Genomic DNA, 18,344 nt, shown 5'->3' with positions numbered 1-18,344 from the left:
GCTTTCCCATCCCGACTGCACTGGCTCCCCACCTTTGACTTCCCAGAGCCAGGCCTGGAGATTCTTGCCTCGAGCTCACTGATTGGCCAATGGATGAGTCTGTCCAGATTCGGGCCCAAGGGCATCCCCACCCAAGGGCATCTCCTCTTCTGCCCTGGCCCAAGGGCATCTCCTCTGGCCCATCCCCTCCCAAGGACGTCTCCTCTACAACCTCCTTGGCTGCAGCTTCTCCCGAAGACATTTGAGAAATCCTTCCTGCCCTCAAGTCTCTCCTGCCTGGGGCTGCTGTGGGGTGGGGAGGCTGCTCTCCTCGTGGGACTCCCCTGCCTGGTTCCCAGCTGCCCCCAGCCCCTGGCTAATCCTCTGCCGTGATCTGAAAGCTGCTGTTTAATGGGGAGCTGGCCCAGGATTGCATAACCTGGGAAAGGGAAGGCTAAATCCCCTTGTTCTCCCACTGGCCACCTGCACACCTCAGGGAGTGTTACTGACCGCAGGGCACTGATCCCAGGCCCCAGAGGCTTAAGACAGAGAAGCAGTCCGTCCCTAACCTGTCCTGAGCGCTCCTGGCCCAGCCAAGTACCTAAGGGACAGCTCGGCATCTGAGAAAAACAGGCCCAGGGAGGCCCATCCCATCCCAGGAGAGCTGGAGAGCCCAGGTGGGAGAGCCCAGCCAAGAGAGTCCAGGCCAGATAGAACGGCCAGGAGAGCTGGAGACCCCAGGATGGAGAGCCCAGGTCGGAGAGCCCGGCCAGGAGAGTCCAGGTCAGAGAGCCCAGCCAGGAGAATCCAGGCCAGATAGAACGGCCAGGAGAGCTGGAGGGCCCAGCTGGGAGAGCCCAGCCCCCTGCCAAACGCCAGCTCCCTCCTGCTAACTTGGCTCTTCAGCCCTCTGAGAGGCCCTTGGGAACTTCCTCCCGGTCTGTTCTGCCTGAACTCTTAGAGGGCTTCCCTCCCTCTCTCAAGAGCTCTCCTGCTGCTGGGAAAAATAAACGGGCCTGCCAAGGTGCTCTGGTGCCCAGCAAGTGAGTCGTGTGTGGTCGGGGAGAGGGTTCGGGGCCCAGCCAGCGATGGCCCCCCAATTCTATCAGGTCCCACCTTGGAGAAGATCCTCCCCTCCCTGAGTGAAGGGAATGGAAAATGCTTTCAGGGTCTTTGCCAAGAACACCCCGGAGGAGACTAAACCAATCACGTGGGAAGAGCCTCCCAGGTGGGGGCGTCTGGCTGCCACGGGGTGGGGGGCTGGGGGGCAGGAGAGCTCCGGTTCTGATGGGCCCAAAGTGGAAGGAAGCTCAGCTGCAGGTGTGTCCAGTGGTGAGGAAAACCGGAGGCTGTGAAGGTCCAAGGTCAGCTGGCGCGGGCAAACAGGTGCAGACGCACTGGGCATTTGGGTGTCAGTGACATTAAGTGGATGGGAATGCGTTGGATTTGGGGCCACTGTGTGTGTGAGATTGTGTGAGTGTGGGCAAGAATCCCTTGGGGAATAGCCTGCATGACGGGAGGGGGGAGAAGGCAGCCCCGGGGGACAACCCCAGCCCAAGCCCGTTATACCCGAGACACCATCCAACACCCCAGTAACCAACTCTGCACTCCACCCACTGATGCGGAAGCGGCGGAAGTCAGGGGCTCCGTGACCTATAACCTGCTGCAGAGACCCCAGCCCAGACTGGCTCTTCCAGAAGCTGGACCGAGCCCCAGGCGGCCTTCACGCTGACCACTTCTGCCTCAAACAAGGGCAAAGCAAGTAACCTGGAGCTGGCTCGGGCTGCTCTCTGGCAGGCCAAACGCAGACACTGAAGCTCAAACACGTGGGCCACATAAACTGGACAAGACCCTGAAACCGGGAAAGATGGAAGATAAAAGGAGGAGGGAAGAGCAGAAGACGGGATGGGGAGCACCACAGAGACGATCAGCGTGAGCTTGGACGGAGGCGCAGAGCGAGCGGGGCACAGAAGGGCCTGGGATGCCACGGTGCAGGAAGAGCCAGGCGGGGCTAAATGACTGAACGCAGCCCCAGGTCTGAGCCACAAACGGCGTTTATTTGCTTTAAAAACTCCCTGAAGACTTGGAAAGGATGGCTCTCTTCCTTACTTCAGAAGGGTGGGAGCGACGGGGGCAGAATGTGGCCTACGTTGTCGCGGAGGGGCAGCGAGGGGGCCGGTGAGGCGCGAGCTGCCGGCCACGACGGGGCCGAACTCTGCAGCTCTGACGGGCGCCTGGCTAAGGGCCCGGGATTTCTCTCCGAGTATAAGAGCGGCGCCGGGCAAGCCCCGGACATGGCCCCCGGCCTCCGCAGTGACGGCTGCCGGGCTCCTGGGTCCCTCCAATTTTCAGGGACCTGGGGGAGGAGGCAGCGTCTGAGGCGAGTGTGGAACCTCCGCTCGCGGGGCGGAGCAAGAGCCGGGGCGGGCCGGGACATGAACCAGGACAAAAGCACCTTGGACAGATCTCAAGCCTGCTCTTTATTGCATTCATTCGTTGTGTGACAACAATAATACTCAACGGCAAGTTTATTTACACAAGGAGATCTCGAGTCATCGGGGGCTTTCTCCTGGCCGGAAGACCAACAGCGCCCGGGATGCGCACTCACTCGATGGAGGGCCAAGGACGAGGCGCCCGCACACGGCACCGTTTCTTCCATGCAGACGAGCAGACATCGAGATGTACAAACTAGGAATTTGGGATAACATGCTATCCTTACAGACTCGGAGTTACTGCACACGTGGGTTTCCCTCGGTGAGGAAAGAAAGATGAAAAGGAAAAGGACTGAGAGCGGATAGTTCCTCTCTTCTCTCTCGGGGCTGCCCAAGGCTCTGTCAGCAGAGCGTGGCCCGCGGCACCGGGCACCGAAAAGTACAAAAGCAGTAGTTAGGAGGCTGGCTGTGCCCAGGTTGGGAGGGGCACCAGGCTCTGCCCCCCAGCGAGTGCCCTGCGGTCCCCGCGCCAGCCTTCGCGGCCCCGTGTCCCTTCGCATGGAATTCCTCCACAGGTGTGCAAATCGAAACATCAAGACACGAGGGACAGGAGCCCCGAGGTCCGCACGCGTACACAGCACTCGCCCCACACCCACTCACGCCCCCCGGCTTCTCCCACTCACCCACGGCCTCCCCCACGCACACCCCACTTCCCGGCCGGCCCCTGGGCCTGCTTTGCCCCCACACTGCCCTCTAGTGGCGGGAAGCCTGGTCCCCGGCAGACACGGACAAGAACGGAGCTCCCGCCTCCGGCGGCACATGACTTACGAAGCCCTCCCACCTTTTCATCTGCCCACCCCCCACAAAGGAGTTTGAATGAAAACGTGCCAGGGTTCAGAAGGGGCTGGAATGGCTGCGCGTTTCTGCCGGGCCCGGAAAGGTCCTCACGTTGCCTTGGCTCGGGCGGGGCCGGGGGCCCATCGCACATCCGCGTGCCGGCGGCTGCCTCCCGTCTCCCTCAGATGTGCCCGCGGAGGTGAGTGATACCGCGTCACGGCTCTCACGCTTGCTCGGGGGCGTCGCGGTCCCCACCGCTGGGCTTGCTCTTCCGGATCATTCGTCCGCAGAGTGGCCAGAGGTGGGTGGACTTTAGACCAAGATGCCTTCCTGACACTAACTTGCCTCTGCCCCACGTGGAGAGCGTGCAGGGTCCGTGGTGACTTGTCAGCTGGGGACCCACACCCCCAGCCCCCCTGCCCTTCAGTGCCTCAATGTGAGTGATCAGGAGACCCTGTAAGCCCCAGCTTAGGCATCCGCTTCCGGCCACCCGATTCCCCCCCAGCTTGGGAGACCATGGCTCCGGAGGGAAATCCCGCAGGAAGCTCCTTCCCCTTCTGGGGCCAAACGAACGCTGAGGAGTTCCCAGCTGGTCGCACACATGCTGGGAGACACCCCAAGCCTCAGCCCAAGGCCCCAGACATCACCCGGAGCTGTGAGCAGGAACCTTCTTCTGTTTCCAGTTCAATGTTTCTGATGGGAGCCAACGGAAACTTGGGGGAGGTCCACCGATGTTATGGCTCATGGGGCAAGAAGGGATTGCAAGACTGGTCACCTCAAGGCTCCTCAGCAGACAGGGAGACCCCCGAAAGAACACGAATCCGGACGAGAGAGCTGGGGCCTAATGACTGACCCAAGCCAGATGCAGCAGCCCCAGGGGCTCCGTCCCCACCTGGGCTCTTATGGCAGTGCTCGAGACTGGCAACGAAGAAATGAAGGAGCCCCACTCGGGGCGGCCCCGAAGACCAGAAATCGTATCCCGCTTGGGCCCCAGCTGTGGCTTCCTTCTCTGAAAAGCTCCAGGCCCGTGCCATGACGCCCAAGAGGGGAGCTCGCTCCTGTGTCCATGGGCCAGCTTCTTTTGAGGCAGCCTTGGACTGGGCCTGCCAGCGGGGAACGCTCTGGAGCTTCCTGTGACTTCCTGCCGGGAGCCTGGGGGCCTCTCCATTCTTGATCTGGAGGCACCGCGCCCCGCGTCCACTTGTGGCCAGTCCCAGCTGGTGCCGGGTCAGAGCTGCTGCTCACCTTGGCCCACAAGCTTCCAGTCACACCCTCCCCATTTCTGGCAGCGACCTGTGCCCATCACATGCCCACCCTGCTGCCAGCTGCTGCCCGCTGGTGTAAACTGTGCTTGAGTCCCAGGGATTCTTGTGAAGGTGACCCACCCCACTCCCAAAGCAACACACCTGAAGGCAAAGCAACAACTGATCACAGCGAAGACCCCAGTTCGTACCTCGTGGACGGGCCCAAATGTTCCATTTTCCAGTGGCCAAAGCGCCCCAGAAAGCCCCTGGGGGGCCCTCTCTTGGAGGACAGATCCCAGGTTCAACCTCCAACTCCAAGGAAGAGAGAGGGACAACTCAGACACACACACCCTGGACCTCTGCCATCTCAACACCTGGGCAGGGAGACCCCGGCTCCACCCAGCATAGGGCAGCCTTGTCTTCTGCGGGACTGGAAGGGGCACAGCCCCCGGGAAACAGCAAGGCCAAAGTCCAGGCCCCGCCCAGTGGGGCTCCTCTGGGAGGTCAGGTCCCTTCCCCAGGGTCACAGAGGACGGCGGCCACAGACACGGGCAGTGCTTGTACGGCCACCAATTTGAAAAGGATCCTCCTTCCCCCGACCTGTAACTTCCAGCCCCTCCTGGCTCCTGGATGACGGCGTGAGGACACGCCGTGGACCCAGAAGCAGCCCCCCCCAGGAGGGAGGTTCTTGGCCTGCCCCCCACACTGGGCACTTCCATTTCCTCCAAAGCGCACCCAAAGCCCAGCCCCATGGAAAATCTCCAGTAGAAAAGAAAAACGAGAAGTCCTGGTCACAACCCAGCCAGGCTGCTCCTGGGGGTCCTGACTTGTAGAAAAAGCAATTTCCTGTTCCGAAATTGTGGGGATGAGGGAGTGGGGATGCCCGTCAGCACAGCTGACCAGCCGAAGGGGAGGAGGAGCACGGGGCAGAAGTCTGGTCCGGGGCTGTCCAGGGAGCCTCGCTCCCACCCCTCCCTGGACACCACCCTGGATGCCCCCCCCTCCACTTTAAGGCTCTGGCTTCCTCTTGAAGGACAGCTGGGGAGGGCGGGTTCGCCTTTCCAGGGAGGAGCCATGGATGCCAGCCGTGTCCAGGCCCTGCCTGGCTCTCCAGCATGTGCTCCCGTGCCCCACGTGGGTGAATCTGGTGCGGAGGGAAGGGGGGACCCCGAGGGGGGCCCCCATGGGGGGGCGGGGTTGGAGAAGAGGCCCTGCCCGCGCCCACCCCGTGATCCCTTCAGTCTCTCTCGGTGCTTTGGGATCCCCCCGGGCTGGAGCCCAGAGCACCCACAGTTAGGTATTGCGGGGAGCCCCAGGCGGGGCCGGAGGCAGGCGCCGGGACCCGCCCCAGCCGGGCGCAGCCTCACTGCTCAGTCCCGCCCTCCGGAGCTTCAGGGGAAGCGGGCTCGGCCCTCCGAGCTTTCCTCTGCTGCTGCTCCTTCCTCCGCAGCTTCTCCCGCTGCTTCTCCATTTTCTCCTGGGCTTTGCGGGCCTTCTCCAGGGCCGCCTTCATGTCCTTGAGCTGCTTCTTGATGAGGGCTCGGTCCTGCGATGAAGTCACCCCGAGGGCCTGGCAAAGCCACATCCCATCCCATCAGGGCCGTGGCCCGGCCTGGAGCCCCGAGCTTGGCCCCAAACCCCAAACATGGCCGGGGCCCCAACTCTGACCGGCCCCTGAGCCCGGCCCCGAGCCCGGCAGGAGGCGCGCAGAGGCCGGGAGCTGTCCGAGGCCGAAGCCCCCCCTTCTCGGCCTCATCTCGGAACTGGGCAAGACTGGCCCCCGGAGGGGCGGGGCCGCTGTCGTCCCTGGCGGCCTCGGCCAAAAGGAACCCCTGGGCTGGGCAGGTGGGAGCCGGGGGCTCGGTCCCCACAGAAACTCAGCATCGGACTCCAAGGTTCACCCAGCTAGTCTCAGCCGCCCCTGACTCCACCTCCCCGGCCTCCTCTGATTGGGGGATGGCCTTCCGAGCTCCGCCCAGCACCTGGCTCCCTCCTCCAACCACGAATCCCCCCTGCACTAAAGGAGCTTTCCGAGGGCAGGGCGGGGTCCCAGCGCTAGCACAGCGCCCCGCGCAAGGCGGATGCTTAATAACGGGGGTCCAGGTGAGCGGGGGCTGGGGGTGGCAGGAAAGGGGCGCCTGAAGCACCCCTGCTGGGGGCCCGCTGCACCCCCAGACTGTCAGAGAGGGCCCTAGGGGGAGAAATGCAGGTGGCGGATCAGTGCCTGCCCAGGAAGAGGCTCGAGGCTCCCGGCGAGTGCCCAGGACGGTGGGATGGCCCCGGAGACCCTTCCGTTGGACAGGGGAGATGGGGGAAGGGCCCAGGGCGCCCCCCTCACCTTGAGCTTACTGCCGTCCAGCTGCAGAAGCTGCTCCCCACTGACGCTCTGGGTGCTAAACTCAGCCACGTACTGCTCCAAGTTGAGGCTCCGCAGCCACTGGGTCACCTGCTGCACGCTCCACTCCCGCACGGCCCGGCCCTGGCCCTGCATGTGCTTGGGGGACTGGCCCTCGTCCAGGATCTGCGGAGGAGCAGCGGGATGCTCAGAGAACCAGGGGCCTGGCTGGGGAGGACAGCCCCCTCCCCTGGGACAGAAGGCAGACCTGAACTCAGACTCTGTGCCCGAGGGGGGGCACAACACCCTTAAATCTACTCAGGAAGTGCCCCTTGGAGGAAAGGGGCCATCTTTTCTTGCTTAAAGCGGCGGGCAAAGGCCCAAGGGCAGCCTGGGGAGGACGGGTTCAGAGCTGCTCTGACCCTACAAGATGAAGCTCTTGGGGGCCCCCAAGTCCCCTGTCTCTAGAGGCAGCAGCGGCCCCCGTGCTGGGGTCCCCTCTGGCCCATCCCCCCAGCCCGGGGCTCTCACCTCATCATCAATCATATCCAGACTCTGAGTGAGAGCGTGAAGGGAAGGAAAGAAGAGCGTTCAGAAGAGGGTCCTCCTTCAGGGAGGGGGCCGCCCAGAGGATGCTGACCTTTCAGGTTCCCCCACCCCCCCCCCAGGGCCACAGGGGGCACGCACCTCATCAGAGGACAGGGCCAGGGATCTGGAGAGCCCCGGAGCTTTGGGCTCGGGCCCCAGGCCGCTGAGGTCCGCAGAGCTCGTGCTGCTGGGACTGAAATCGTCGGGGAGGGGGAAGTTCTGCAGGAAAGAAGGGAAGGAAGAGTGAGGGCGGGAGGGGGCAAGGAGCTCCACAGCCCCTCAGGAGCTGCTTTCCCAGCATGCCCGGGGAGGGCTCCGGTCTCCAGCTCCCAGTCCTCATCACACCGCCCACAGGGCCTCCGAGCATCGCTGCCCCACAGCTCCCTTGGCCGGAAGTCTGTGGGCCCTCGGTCCGTGATGGGGGCTCAGGGAAGGGCGCTGCCCACCCACAAACGGGCTCAGCTGTCTTGGAGCCTCCTCCAGCAGCCCCGCGCCACGCCGCTGTCGTCTGCTCTTCCAGTCAGAGTCAAACCGAAAGATTCCCGGGAAGAGTCTGAGGGGAGGCCAGCTCAGAGGCTGCCTCCAGAGCCTCCTTGCCCTCCAGCCTTCCAGGACCTCTCTGGGAGCGGGCCCTTGCCCCCAGCACAGCCCCCGGGCTTTGCGGGCAACTCTCGAAGGTGTCTCCCCGTCCTGCCTGGGATGTCGCCCATCTGCGGGGCCATGATTCTGCCCCCCACCCCCCAGCAGCCTCACCTGGCAGCCTCGTGGGGCCACAGAAGAGACCCAGCTCCAAAGGCATCCTTTGGATCTTTCCATCCTTCTCTGCTGCCTCTAAGGCCCAGCTCCCTCCCCTATGGGATCCCAGCTGTTCCCCCCCCCCCCCCACCGACCTTCTCTGGTCAGATTTCTCTCCCTGGGTGCTCCCAGCACCAAGGGGTGTGCTCTGCCCTCTGGGCTGCCCAGCACTGCCTGAAGCCCCTCAAGAGCACCCCGCCTCCCTGAGCCTGCACTGACTTTGCCCCCATCCCGGCTGGGCCCCTCTTGACTGGGGAACCCCTTCTGCACCTCAGCTGGTGGCAGAGGGTGAAGACCCCCGCTGTCTGTCACACTCCCCGGGGTGCTCTGACAGCATCCTGACTCTTACTCCCATCAGGCTTCGTCCCTGCAGTTATTCCCTCTGACACACGTCTGCCGTCCCTGGCCCCCCCAACTGCCTACAAACATCCTGAAAGACTTCCCTTAACCCTTCCTTCAGAAACCATCCCTTCCTTCATGCCACCCCACTCTTCCTCTCCAGGGCAAACACCCAGACCAAACCGGGGGCTTTGAGGCTCTATCCCCCAAAAGTGGTCGGGGCGCGAGCTGCAACCCCCTAGATGGCTTCAGCTTTTCATAGCCAGGATGTTTGCCAGTCCTCCCTCCCTCCCTCTCACCAGGCCTTGGGCATCCCTTCTGGCCAATGACACCCTCCCATCTGGCAGCTCCCTGTGTGGCCTTCAAGGCCGTGCTTCTGGACGAGCCTGAACCCTGCCTGGCACGCAATGCCCTCCACAGCCCAGAGTGCCACCAGCCTTCCGAACTTCACTCGTCTCCCTCTCCTGTTCCAGCCCGAGGGAACAGGGCTCAGACCCTGAATCCCACCTCAGGACAGCCCCATTTCTCAAAGAGAGGGCACTCCAGGTGGGTGTGCTGTCCCCAGCTTTCCCTTCTCCCAGAGAGGCCGAGGTTCTGCCCACACTCCTTGGGACAGTCCGGCTCTCTGACAGCACCTTGACTCACCCCAAGTAGGACTGAGGTAGAGAAGGGAGACGAGGGAAAAGGGAAGGGAAGGGAAAGGGAAGTGAGGGGGGGAGTGGGAGGGAAAGGGAAGGGATATGAGGGGGAGTGGGAGAAAAGGGGAAGGGATGTGAGGGGGAGTGGGAGGAAGGGGAAGGGATGTGAGGGGGAGTGGGAGGAAGGGGAAGGGATGTGAGGGGGAGTGGGAGGAAGGGGTAAGGGATGTGAGGGGGAGTGGGAGGAAGGGGAAGGGATGTGAGGGGGAGTGGGAGGAAGGGGAAGGGATGTGAGGGGGAGTGGGAGGAAGGGGTAAGGGATGTGAGGGGGAATGGGAGGAAGGGGAAGGGATGTGAGGGGGAGTGGGGGGGAAGGGATGTGAGGGGGAGTGGGAGAAAAGGGGAAGGGATGTGAGGGGGAGTGGGAGGAAGGGGTAAGGGATGTGAGGGGGAGTGGGAGGAAGGGGAAGGAATGTGAGGGGGAGTGGGAGGAAGGGGAAGGGATGTGAGGGGGAGTGGGAGGAAGGGGAAGGGATGTGAGGGGGAGTGGGAGGAAGGGGAAGGGATGTGAAGGGGAGTGGGAGGAAGGGGAAGGGATGTGAGGGGGAGTGGGAGGAAGGGGAAGGGATGTGAGGGGGAGTGGGAGAAAAGGGGAAGGGATGTGAGGGGGAGTGGGAGGAAGGGGTAAGGGATGTGAGGGGGAGTGGGGGGGAAGGGATGTGAGGGGGAGTGGGAGGAAGGGGAAGGGATGTGAGGGGGAGTGGGGGGGAAGGGATGTGAGGGGGAGTGGGAGGAAGGGATGTGAAGGGGAGTGGGAGGAAGGGATGTGGGGGGAGTGGGGGGGAAGGGATGTGAGGGGGAGTGGGGGGGAAGGGATGTGAGGGGGAGTGGGAGGAAGGGGAAGGGATGTGAGGGGGAGTGGGAGGAAGGGGAAGGGATGTGAGGGGGAGTGGGGGGGAAGGGATGTGAGGGGGAGTGGGAGGAAGGGGAAGGGATGTGAGGGGGAGTGGGAGGAAGGGGAAGGGATGTGAGGGGGAGTGGGGGGGAAGGGATGTGAGGGGGAGTGGGAGGAAGGGGAAGGGATGTGAGGGGGAGTGGGAGGAAGGGGAAGGGATGTGAGGGGGAGTGGGGGGGAAGGGATGTGAGGGGGAGTGGGAGGAAGGGGAAGGGATGTGAGGGGGAATGGGAGGAAGGGGAAGGGATGTGAGGGGGGGAGTGGGGGGGAAGGGATGTGAGGGGGAGTGGGAGGAAGGGGAAGGGATGTGAGGGGGAGTGGGAGGAAGGGGAAGGGATGTGAGGGGGAGTGGGGGGGGAAGGGATGTGAGGGGGAGTGGGAGGAAGGGGAGGGATGTGAGGGGGAGTGGGGGGGAAGGGGTAAGGGATGTGAGGGGGAGTGGGGGGAAGGGATGTGAGGGGGAGTGTGAAAATCTAATTTAGTAAAGGTCAGAGGAAGGTACACAGGTGAAGGGTCACCTAATCTCCTAAACGGAGATTACAGGCTCTGTGTCAGGTCCCATAGGACCCCGTCCCTACATGGCACTTGCTATTTTTCTCCCCACAAACGATGAAGAGCCCCCTGCTCTGCTGCCTTCCCCCAGGCCCCAACTGTCCCGGGAAGGCGGGGGGCCCGGGGGTCACTCTTCACCTGCTGGGCTGGTTTGGGTCTATGTGAAAAGCAGCCTGGTGCTCCCGCCTGAGACTGGGGGAGGCGCCCGGGGCCCGGCACAGCCGGAGGGGAGGTTAATCCTGCCCCTACCCTGCAGGAGCCCAGGGACCCAGAAGGTGCCACAGGGCAGGTCTGTGTGGGCACTAGAGGGAGAAGGGAAGGGGAGGGGAAGGAGGGAAAGGGGGACGGAGGGGAGGGGGAGAAGCGAGGAGGCCTTTCCCGCAGCCCGGGTCCTGGATATCACCAGCTAGGGCATCAAGCACACGCAGGTGGGGAGGACGAGGAGGGGTCCGGGCCAGCTGTCTGGCCCCGGTTGGCTACCTTGGACCCTTTCTTATCTGAGCTTAGCTGCCCGGGAGGGGGCTCCGGGGCAGTGGCGGGCGCCGGCTGATTTCGGGAGCCGTGGGGTCCTTTTCCGCGGGCACTAAACCACGAGAAAGGAGCGTGGAGCGGCCGTGGGGGTGGCTGCGCTGCGGGAGGCGGCTCAGGCTCCACATTCTGCAGCCTGGCTCTGAAGACCCTGTTTGTGAAAAAGCGCAGGTTAGGGCCGGGGAGCGGCGGCAGGCGGGGCAGGGTCCCTGCAGGCCCCTGCGGCAGCGGGGGCTGTCCCCCCTCGCCCCTCCCCCCTGGGAGGGGGCCTGGGCGGGGCAGCGGTTCTCCAGGAGCACTTGTCTCTCAGACCCAGAAGGTGCGGGTCGGGGCCGGGGCGGCACTTTCCGCTTCTCTCCGCTCCGGCGCCCCTACCCGCCCTGCCCGGGGGCCGGCGCTCCGCCAGGGAGCCAGGTTCCGAGCCGCGGACCAGAGGGCCCCAAGGAGCCGACGTGCGGCCGGGCCGTCTCCCCGCGGGCCCCGGGCCAGTCCTGCGGCGGGCGTGGAGGCGGGGCGGGCTCCGGCCGGGGCCCGCCCCCGCGGCCTCTCCCCCTCCGGCAGGTGCCGCCGCGCTGACCAGCCGGGAGTCTCCCGAGGGGCTGGCCTCCTTTCCGGCCCCTCCTCTGCCTCCGCCTCCCCCGTTCTTCAGCTCCCCTGCCTTCAGGCTCCGCCTCTCTTCTTCTTCAGGCTCCGCCTCTCTTCTTCAGGCTCCGCCTCTTCCTTGGACTCCGCCCCTCCAGGACCCACCTTTTTCTCGGGCTCTACCTCTTCTTTAGGCTCCGCCTCTGCCTCAGGCCCCGCCTTTTCTTCAAGCTCCACCCCCCTCGGGCCACGCCTCCAGCTCCCAGAGTCCCGGCCCCTCAAGCTCAGCCTTTAGGCCTCCGGGGTCCCGTCCTCCATCGCATCCCCTGCGCCCCATAAGCCTTCTTTTCTGTTAAGCCCAAAGCGATGACCTAAGAAGCTCGATGAACTTTTTTTGCTTTGTTTTGTCCTCTCCTTTTTTTCTTTGAGGGGAGGGAGCAGTCAGGGCCCAGGGTCACGCAGCTAACATGTGTCTGAGGCTGGATTTGAACTCGGGTCCTTCTGCCTCCATGACGCGGCTCATCCACGCAGGCGCCCCCTTCCCACCTCCGGGGACAAGTGCTGATGTACTCTGGGCCACCCCTTCCCTCTTGGGGGTGCAGGAGCCGGAAGCTGTGTCCCTCCGCTGGCCACCCCTTGGTGACGGCCATTGGCTGGCGGGCCTGCCTGGGACACGGCGCTGCCGGGGCCCGCTGACGTCCCCTTCGGCCTCCTGGGCCCTCCTGTCACTAAGCGGCGCAGCTCGGCCGGGGCAGAGCTCTTCTCGGCTTCTGGGCGGTTCCTCCGGCCCACCCGGCTCCATTCGGGGTCGGCCCCGGTTCAGCTCCCAGGGAGGGGGTGCTCTGCACCCCTCACCACTTTCCACGAGCTCTCCCTCAGCTCGACGCGCCAGGGAAGGACAAGGAGCAGGAAGGCACCGGCGCCCAAGCACACTCCTCTCGGGTCCTCGGGCCGAGCGGCCGACGCCTCGGAGAAGGGCCCGCGGTTTGTTAACGGAACCGGGAGAAGCCTGAGCCCGGGCCCTGTCCCATGGCGGCAGCTCCTCTCCCGGGCCCGGATCACTTCTGGACCCGGCCCGCTTCTGGGAGCTCTCGGCGCAGTCCAGCCCGGCGTCCCCACCGGGAGTGAGCCAGCAGCAGCCCGGCACCTACCTGGACCTGGAACCTCGACGCCCACCCGCCGGGGCTGCTGGCCGGGCGCTCCCTCGGTTTGGGGTCCCCGCGCCCTGCGCGGTCCCGGGGTGGCCTCCACCGGGGCCTCCTCCCACCCCGTGCAGAGACAGCGGCCTCCTGTGCCGAGAGAGGACGGCCCGGCCGGAAGCCCGGACGCAGAGCAGGTGAAGCGGAGGAAGGAAGCGGTACCTTTTCCTGGGGCCGCCTTCTCGGTGGCGGCCGATCGATGGGAAGGAGCGGGCTTTGAAGGAGAGCGGAGGAAAGCGCTTCCCCCGAAACAGCGGCAAGGTGGCCGGTGCGCCCGCGGCTGGCCATGGGGCTTCCTTTGGCAGGTCAGCAAGGCTGGCAGAGGGGACCGCGGCCTGTGCCCGCCCCAAGACGCCGGTCTGGGAGAGGACAGAGCGGATTATGCGGGGCAGAGGCTGCCCACAGTGCTTGGGTCGGGGGAGGGGAGCCAGGTGGGGTGCCCTGACCCCTACCCTGCCTCCTGACAGGCAAACGGGGGGCACCGCAAGGGCAGAGCCGCCAGCCCCCTGCTCCGGGCCCAAGGCCGGCTAGCCGGGCGCTCTCACCTTGCGCTCCACGCTGTCCTCCCCGTCCGTGGAGCTGACGCTGTCGTACAGTCGGCTCCGGGACGGCCTCTGCCGTTTGTTCTTCACGGAGAGCTGGGCTCGGGTCTTCTGGGCTTTCGAATCCAGACGCTCTGTCTCTGGGACGGCTTCGTTCAGGTCTGAGGAAATAACGTTCAAAGGTCATCCCGAATCAGGACTGAGTGCGGCCTCTGGGCTGTAGGGCCTATGCGGCTCCGGAGGGGGCAGGGGCCCAGGCTCCCAAAGGGGCAGAAGGGAGCCAGGCTCCGGGGGCGCCAGAAGCTGAGGCTGCCAAGGCGGGCAGCAGAGGCCACAAGGATAAGCTGGGCCCAGGGAAAGCATCGGGCTCACAGGCAGCCCCTGCCCTGCCCTCATTCTCCGACCCCCCCGACCCCCCACTCCTTCCCAACCTTCACTTTTTCCATATGAACTTGTAAAAGGAAGCGCGTGGGCTCAGAGGCAGATGGGATCTCTCGGCTTTCCCAAAATCCCACAGCCAGGAGGAGGACCGGATCTGAATCTGTCCCCCCCTCCCCCCATGACCTTTCCTCATGATGCTCTGGGGAAACGGCTCTGGGGCCTCGGGAGAAATTCCAGTCAGGCCAGTCAGGGCCGACGTCCACTGGCCAGGGGACTCCCCTTTGGGAAGGGATTTAAGGTCGCTGGGGCCTCCCTCCCCCAGAATGGAGCAGGGATGACCAGTGCACTGCTTGCCGCCAACCCGCGAATAAGCCGATTATCAATCGCTTAGAAAATGTTTCTGGGGCTTCTCTGTCCTCCCAGAGTCTCATGATCCGGAAGGCGACCAGCTCAAGGGGAAACACTAAGACCGGCGTGCTCCGGGGAGGCAGGCTGAGCACCCCCTCCTGTCCTAGATTTAGATGCTGTGCCCCCCACCTCCACACCCACCCAGCAGAAAGGTGGACGTGAGAAGCAGAGAGGGCCGAGGCACCGGGGGCCTCCTGTGCCGGGCAGACCCTGAATGCCGGCCTCTGCTGGCCCCGCAGATGCCCGGCTGTGCCAGGGACCCTGCCTTACTCCTGGGGGCCCGTCTCACTCCTGGGGGCCCGTCTCACTCCTGGGGGCCCGTCTCACTCCTGGGGGCCCGTCTCACTCCTGGGGGCCGTCTCACTGCTGGGGGCCCGTCTCACTCCTGGGGGCCCGTCTCACTCCTGGGGGCCCGTCTCACTCCTCGGACCCCGTCTCACTCCTCGGGGCCCGTCTCACTCCTGGGGGCTCGTCTCACTCCTGGGGGCCCGTCTCACTCCTCGGGGCCCGTCTCACTGCTGGGGGCCCGTCTCACTCCTGGGGGCCCGTCTCACTCCTGGGGGCCCGTCTCACTCCTGGGGGCCCGTCTCACTCCTCGGACCCCGTCTCACTCCTCGGGGCCCGTCTCACTCCTGGGGGCCCGTCTCACTCCTCGGGGCCCGTCTCACTCCTGGGGGCCCGTCTCACTCCTCGGGGCCCGTCTCACTCCTCGGGGCCCGTCTCACTCCTGGGGGCCCGTCTCACTCCTCGGGGCCCGTCTCACTCCTGGGGGCCCGTCTCACTCCTGGGGGCCCGTCTCACTCCTGGGGGCCCGTCTCACTCCTCGGGGCCCGTCTCACTCCTGGGGGCCCGTCTCACTCCTGGGGGCCCGTCTCACTCCTGGGGGCCCGTCTCACTCCTGGGGGCCCGTCTCACTCCTGGGGGCCCGTCTCACTCCTCGGGGCCCGTCTCACTCCTGGGGGCCCGTCTCACTCCTGGGGGCCCGTCTCACTCCTGGGGGCCCGTCTCACTCCTCGGGGCCCGTCTCACTCTGGGGGCCCGTCTCACTCCTGGGGGCCCGTCTCACTCCTGGGGGCCCTTCTCACTCCTCGGGGCCCGTCTCACTCCTGGGGGCCCGTCTCACTCCTGGGGGCCCGTCTCACTCCTGGGGGCCCTTCTCACTCCTGGGGGCCCGTCTCACTCCTGGGGGCCCGTCTCACTCCTGGGGGCCCGTCTCACTCCTCGGACCCCGTCTCACTCCTGGGGGCCCGTCTCACTCCTGGGGGCCTGTCTCACTCCTGGGGGCCCGTCTCACTCCTGGGGGCCCGTCTCACTCCTCGGGGCCCGTCTCACTGCTGGGGGCCCGTCTCACTCCTGGGGGCCCGTCTCACTCCTTGGGGCCCGTCTCACTCCTCGGGGCCCGTCTCACTGCTGGGGGCCCGTCTCACTCCTGGGGGCCCGTCTCACTCCTTGGGGCCCGTCTCACTCCTGGGGGCCCAGGCCTAGCCCCCCGCTGGCAGCAGCAGCACCCGTAGTGCTCAGCAATCAGGACCCCACTTCTGAAGACTGAAGCAACGAACCTTCCTTGCCACCCACATGAAGCGAGGAAGGGCGGGAGCGCGACCCCCAGTGATGGAGCGCCTCCTGTGTACAGCCAGGCCCTGCACTAAGCACTTCTCACAAGCAGCTTCTCACTTAACCCTGGCAACAAGCCAGCAGGTGCTGTTACTTCCCAGGAAGCCGAGGCAGGGCGAGGGGAAGCGGTGCCCTCTGCCCGGGGCAGCCCCGCTAGGAAGGGTCCGCGCTGGCTCTCAGCCCCTCCCTGCTCCCCCGAGCAGGGTCACACAGACAGGGCCAAGCCCGAGACCCCTCTCCGGGCCACGCAGCGCGCTCTAACCACTACGTCACACCGTCCGTTCCATGGCCCCAACTGCCCCTAAGAACTACCCTTAACATGAAGCCAGAAAGCAGGGAGCTGAGGACGCCGTTCACTCTTTCCCAGCCACGACTTCCCGTGTTGGTCACCACCTCCCTTCCCTATTAACAGATAGGAAATGATACTAATGCTTAACAAATCCTTATTGATTTACCCTTTGACCTCCAAGGTCAAGGGGAAAAACCTCCCCGTATTTATCCTCACATCAGTCACTGAACTCGGCAACAAGCAAACAGCAGGTGCTTAACAGATGCTGGCGGATTAATGAAGGCCCCGTTTGCAGAGAAGGGAATTAAGGCTTTAATTTAAGAACGTGTAGCTTCTTGTTACTTGTGCCCGGTTACTTGCTAGTGAGGACCAAAAGCGGGGCTGGAGGCCACTTCTTGGGGCTCCCGTTCTAGCTCCCAGAGGCAGGGCTAACAGCCGTGTCTCCTAAGGGCCCTGGGCCGATCACGCAGGAAATAGAATAGGTAGCTGGGGGTGAGGGGGGCAGTGATCCTGAGACAAAGCTGGGAGCCTTCCCGGCCCACTCCCGGTGGGCTGCAGGAAGCCCCGGGCCCAGAGGCCTGAGGCAGGATCTCCCCTCCCTGCAGGAGAACCTCAGCTACCACTAAGGCAACACTGTAGCAGCTCCCCTGGTAACTTAGTAACTAGAGCACTCCTTGGCCCACATGGGCCAGTCCGTGCTGCCACATCTCCTGCCCCTCTACAGGGGCGTCAGCGGGCTCCTCGTCCCCCGGGGGCGTCAGCGGGCCCCTCGTCCCCCGGGGGCGTCAGCCGTCCCCTCGTCCCCCGGGGGCTTCAGCCGGCCCCTCGTCCCCCGGGGGCGTCAGCCGTCCCCTCGTCCCCCGGGGGCTTCAGCCGTCCCCTTGTCCCGGCCCCTTGTGCCAGCTTGGGGCGGCTTGTCTGCCCTGGCCAGAGCCACGTCTGAAACAGTGCAGTCAGCCCTGAGGCGGCCCCGTGAAGCCGCGGCTGTGGTGCCCATGATGACAGAGCCCATGCTGGGCACAGGGGCAGCTCCCAGGGTAGGGGATGGAGGCGGGAGGCACTTCATGGCTAAGCCCGAGGCTCCTCGCTCCCAGAGACTGGGGAAACAGCCGGCCCGGCCCCAGCTCTCCCCGGCCTCTTTCAGGTCCTTTCCCCCTCCCTTCTCTCTCCGCTTTCCCTCCTTCTCCCTCGGGGTCCCTGAAATGCCCAAAAGCCCAACCGGGCTTGGCTTCCTTCCAGGCAGACTGGGCCCGAGGGCCTTTCCCTCCAGCCGGGCCGCGGGGTCGGGCGCCTCTGCCCCTCTCATGCAGGGCAGAAAGCGGCTCTGGGGGCGCGCATCTCCTGCCGCGCTGCCCTCGCCCTCACGGCCCTAGCGGCCTCGGTTTACTTTTTGTTCTTTAACTTGGGCCTCGGCCCCCGTCCTCCCGGCAGAAGGGGGTGGGGGTGGGGGGGGCCGGGAGGAAACCTCGGCCGGCTCCTCCTCTCCCCGCTCTAGAGCACGAGGGCCCACAGGGAAGGACTGAAACACAGGCCCCGGGACCAGGCCGAGGCGGGCCCAGAGGCTGGGGAGGGCGGGCCGCCTGCGACTGGGAAAGGCAGAGAAGGGAGCCCAGGCCCGAGAGGGGCCGAGGGGGAACGGGCAGAAAAAGGAGCCTGTGGCCCCAGAGGGCCAGAGATGCCCCAGAAAGGCTGGAGATGCCCCGGAAGGGCCAGAGATGCCCCAGAAAGGCCGGAGATGCCCCGGAAGGGCCGGAGATGCCCCAGAGGGCCAGAGATGCCCTGGAAGGGCCGGAGATGCCCCGGAAGGGCCGGAGATGCCCCGGAAGGGCCAGAGATGCCCCGGAAGGGCCGGAGATGCCCCAGAAGGGCCGGAGGCAGAGGCTGCACAGTCCAGCCCCTCAGCCCAGATAATGGCTGCTGCAGAGCACATGAGCTGAGGATCCCCAGGAGCCCCAAGAGGAGCCAGAGTCCAGTTCCACAAGGGTCCCGGGGGGGCCTCTGACACATCTGAAAAGGGGGGACAGCTGCCCCTTTCTGCTCTCCGCTCCCCATTTCTACATCCAGGACATTCCCAGCCTTACAGAAGGGAGGGCAGCAGGACCATCCG

General features: G+C 65.1%; 1 protein-coding gene across 8 annotated transcripts in view; it reads right to left on the bottom strand.

Moving 5' to 3' along the window:
* Window positions 1–2,435: 2,435 nt before the first annotated feature.
* The window catches only part of PPP1R9A (protein phosphatase 1 regulatory subunit 9A), a 64,144-nt gene continuing 48,235 nt past the window's right edge, over window positions 2,436–18,344 (bottom strand). For 3 of the 8 annotated variants that reach the window (XM_052000364.1, XM_052000362.1, XM_052000363.1), the window contains 7 exons: window positions 13,549–13,706; window positions 13,166–13,362; window positions 11,175–11,373; window positions 7,515–7,634; window positions 7,359–7,382; window positions 6,831–7,013; window positions 2,436–6,062 (listed from right to left, as the gene is read on the bottom strand). In XM_052000364.1, coding sequence (XP_051856324.1) covers window positions 5,856–6,062; window positions 6,831–7,013; window positions 7,359–7,382; window positions 7,515–7,634; window positions 11,175–11,373; window positions 13,166–13,362; window positions 13,549–13,706 — 1,088 coding nt within the window. In that variant the 3' untranslated portion in view covers window positions 2,436–5,855. Of the gene's footprint in view, window positions 6,063–6,830; window positions 7,014–7,358; window positions 7,383–7,514; window positions 7,635–11,174; window positions 11,374–13,165; window positions 13,363–13,548; window positions 13,707–18,344 lie in introns of those variants that run through there. The other 5 variants (XM_052000365.1, XM_052000366.1, XM_052000369.1 and 2 more) reach the window with 5 other exon arrangements.

The sequence above is a fragment of the Antechinus flavipes genome, chromosome 5 (assembly GCF_016432865.1).
Source record: "Antechinus flavipes isolate AdamAnt ecotype Samford, QLD, Australia chromosome 5, AdamAnt_v2, whole genome shotgun sequence".
NCBI classification, from domain to species: Eukaryota; Metazoa; Chordata; class Mammalia; order Dasyuromorphia; family Dasyuridae; genus Antechinus; species Antechinus flavipes.
Note: the sequence above shows the minus strand (reverse complement) of the source record. Positions and strands in the feature narration are given on the sequence as shown.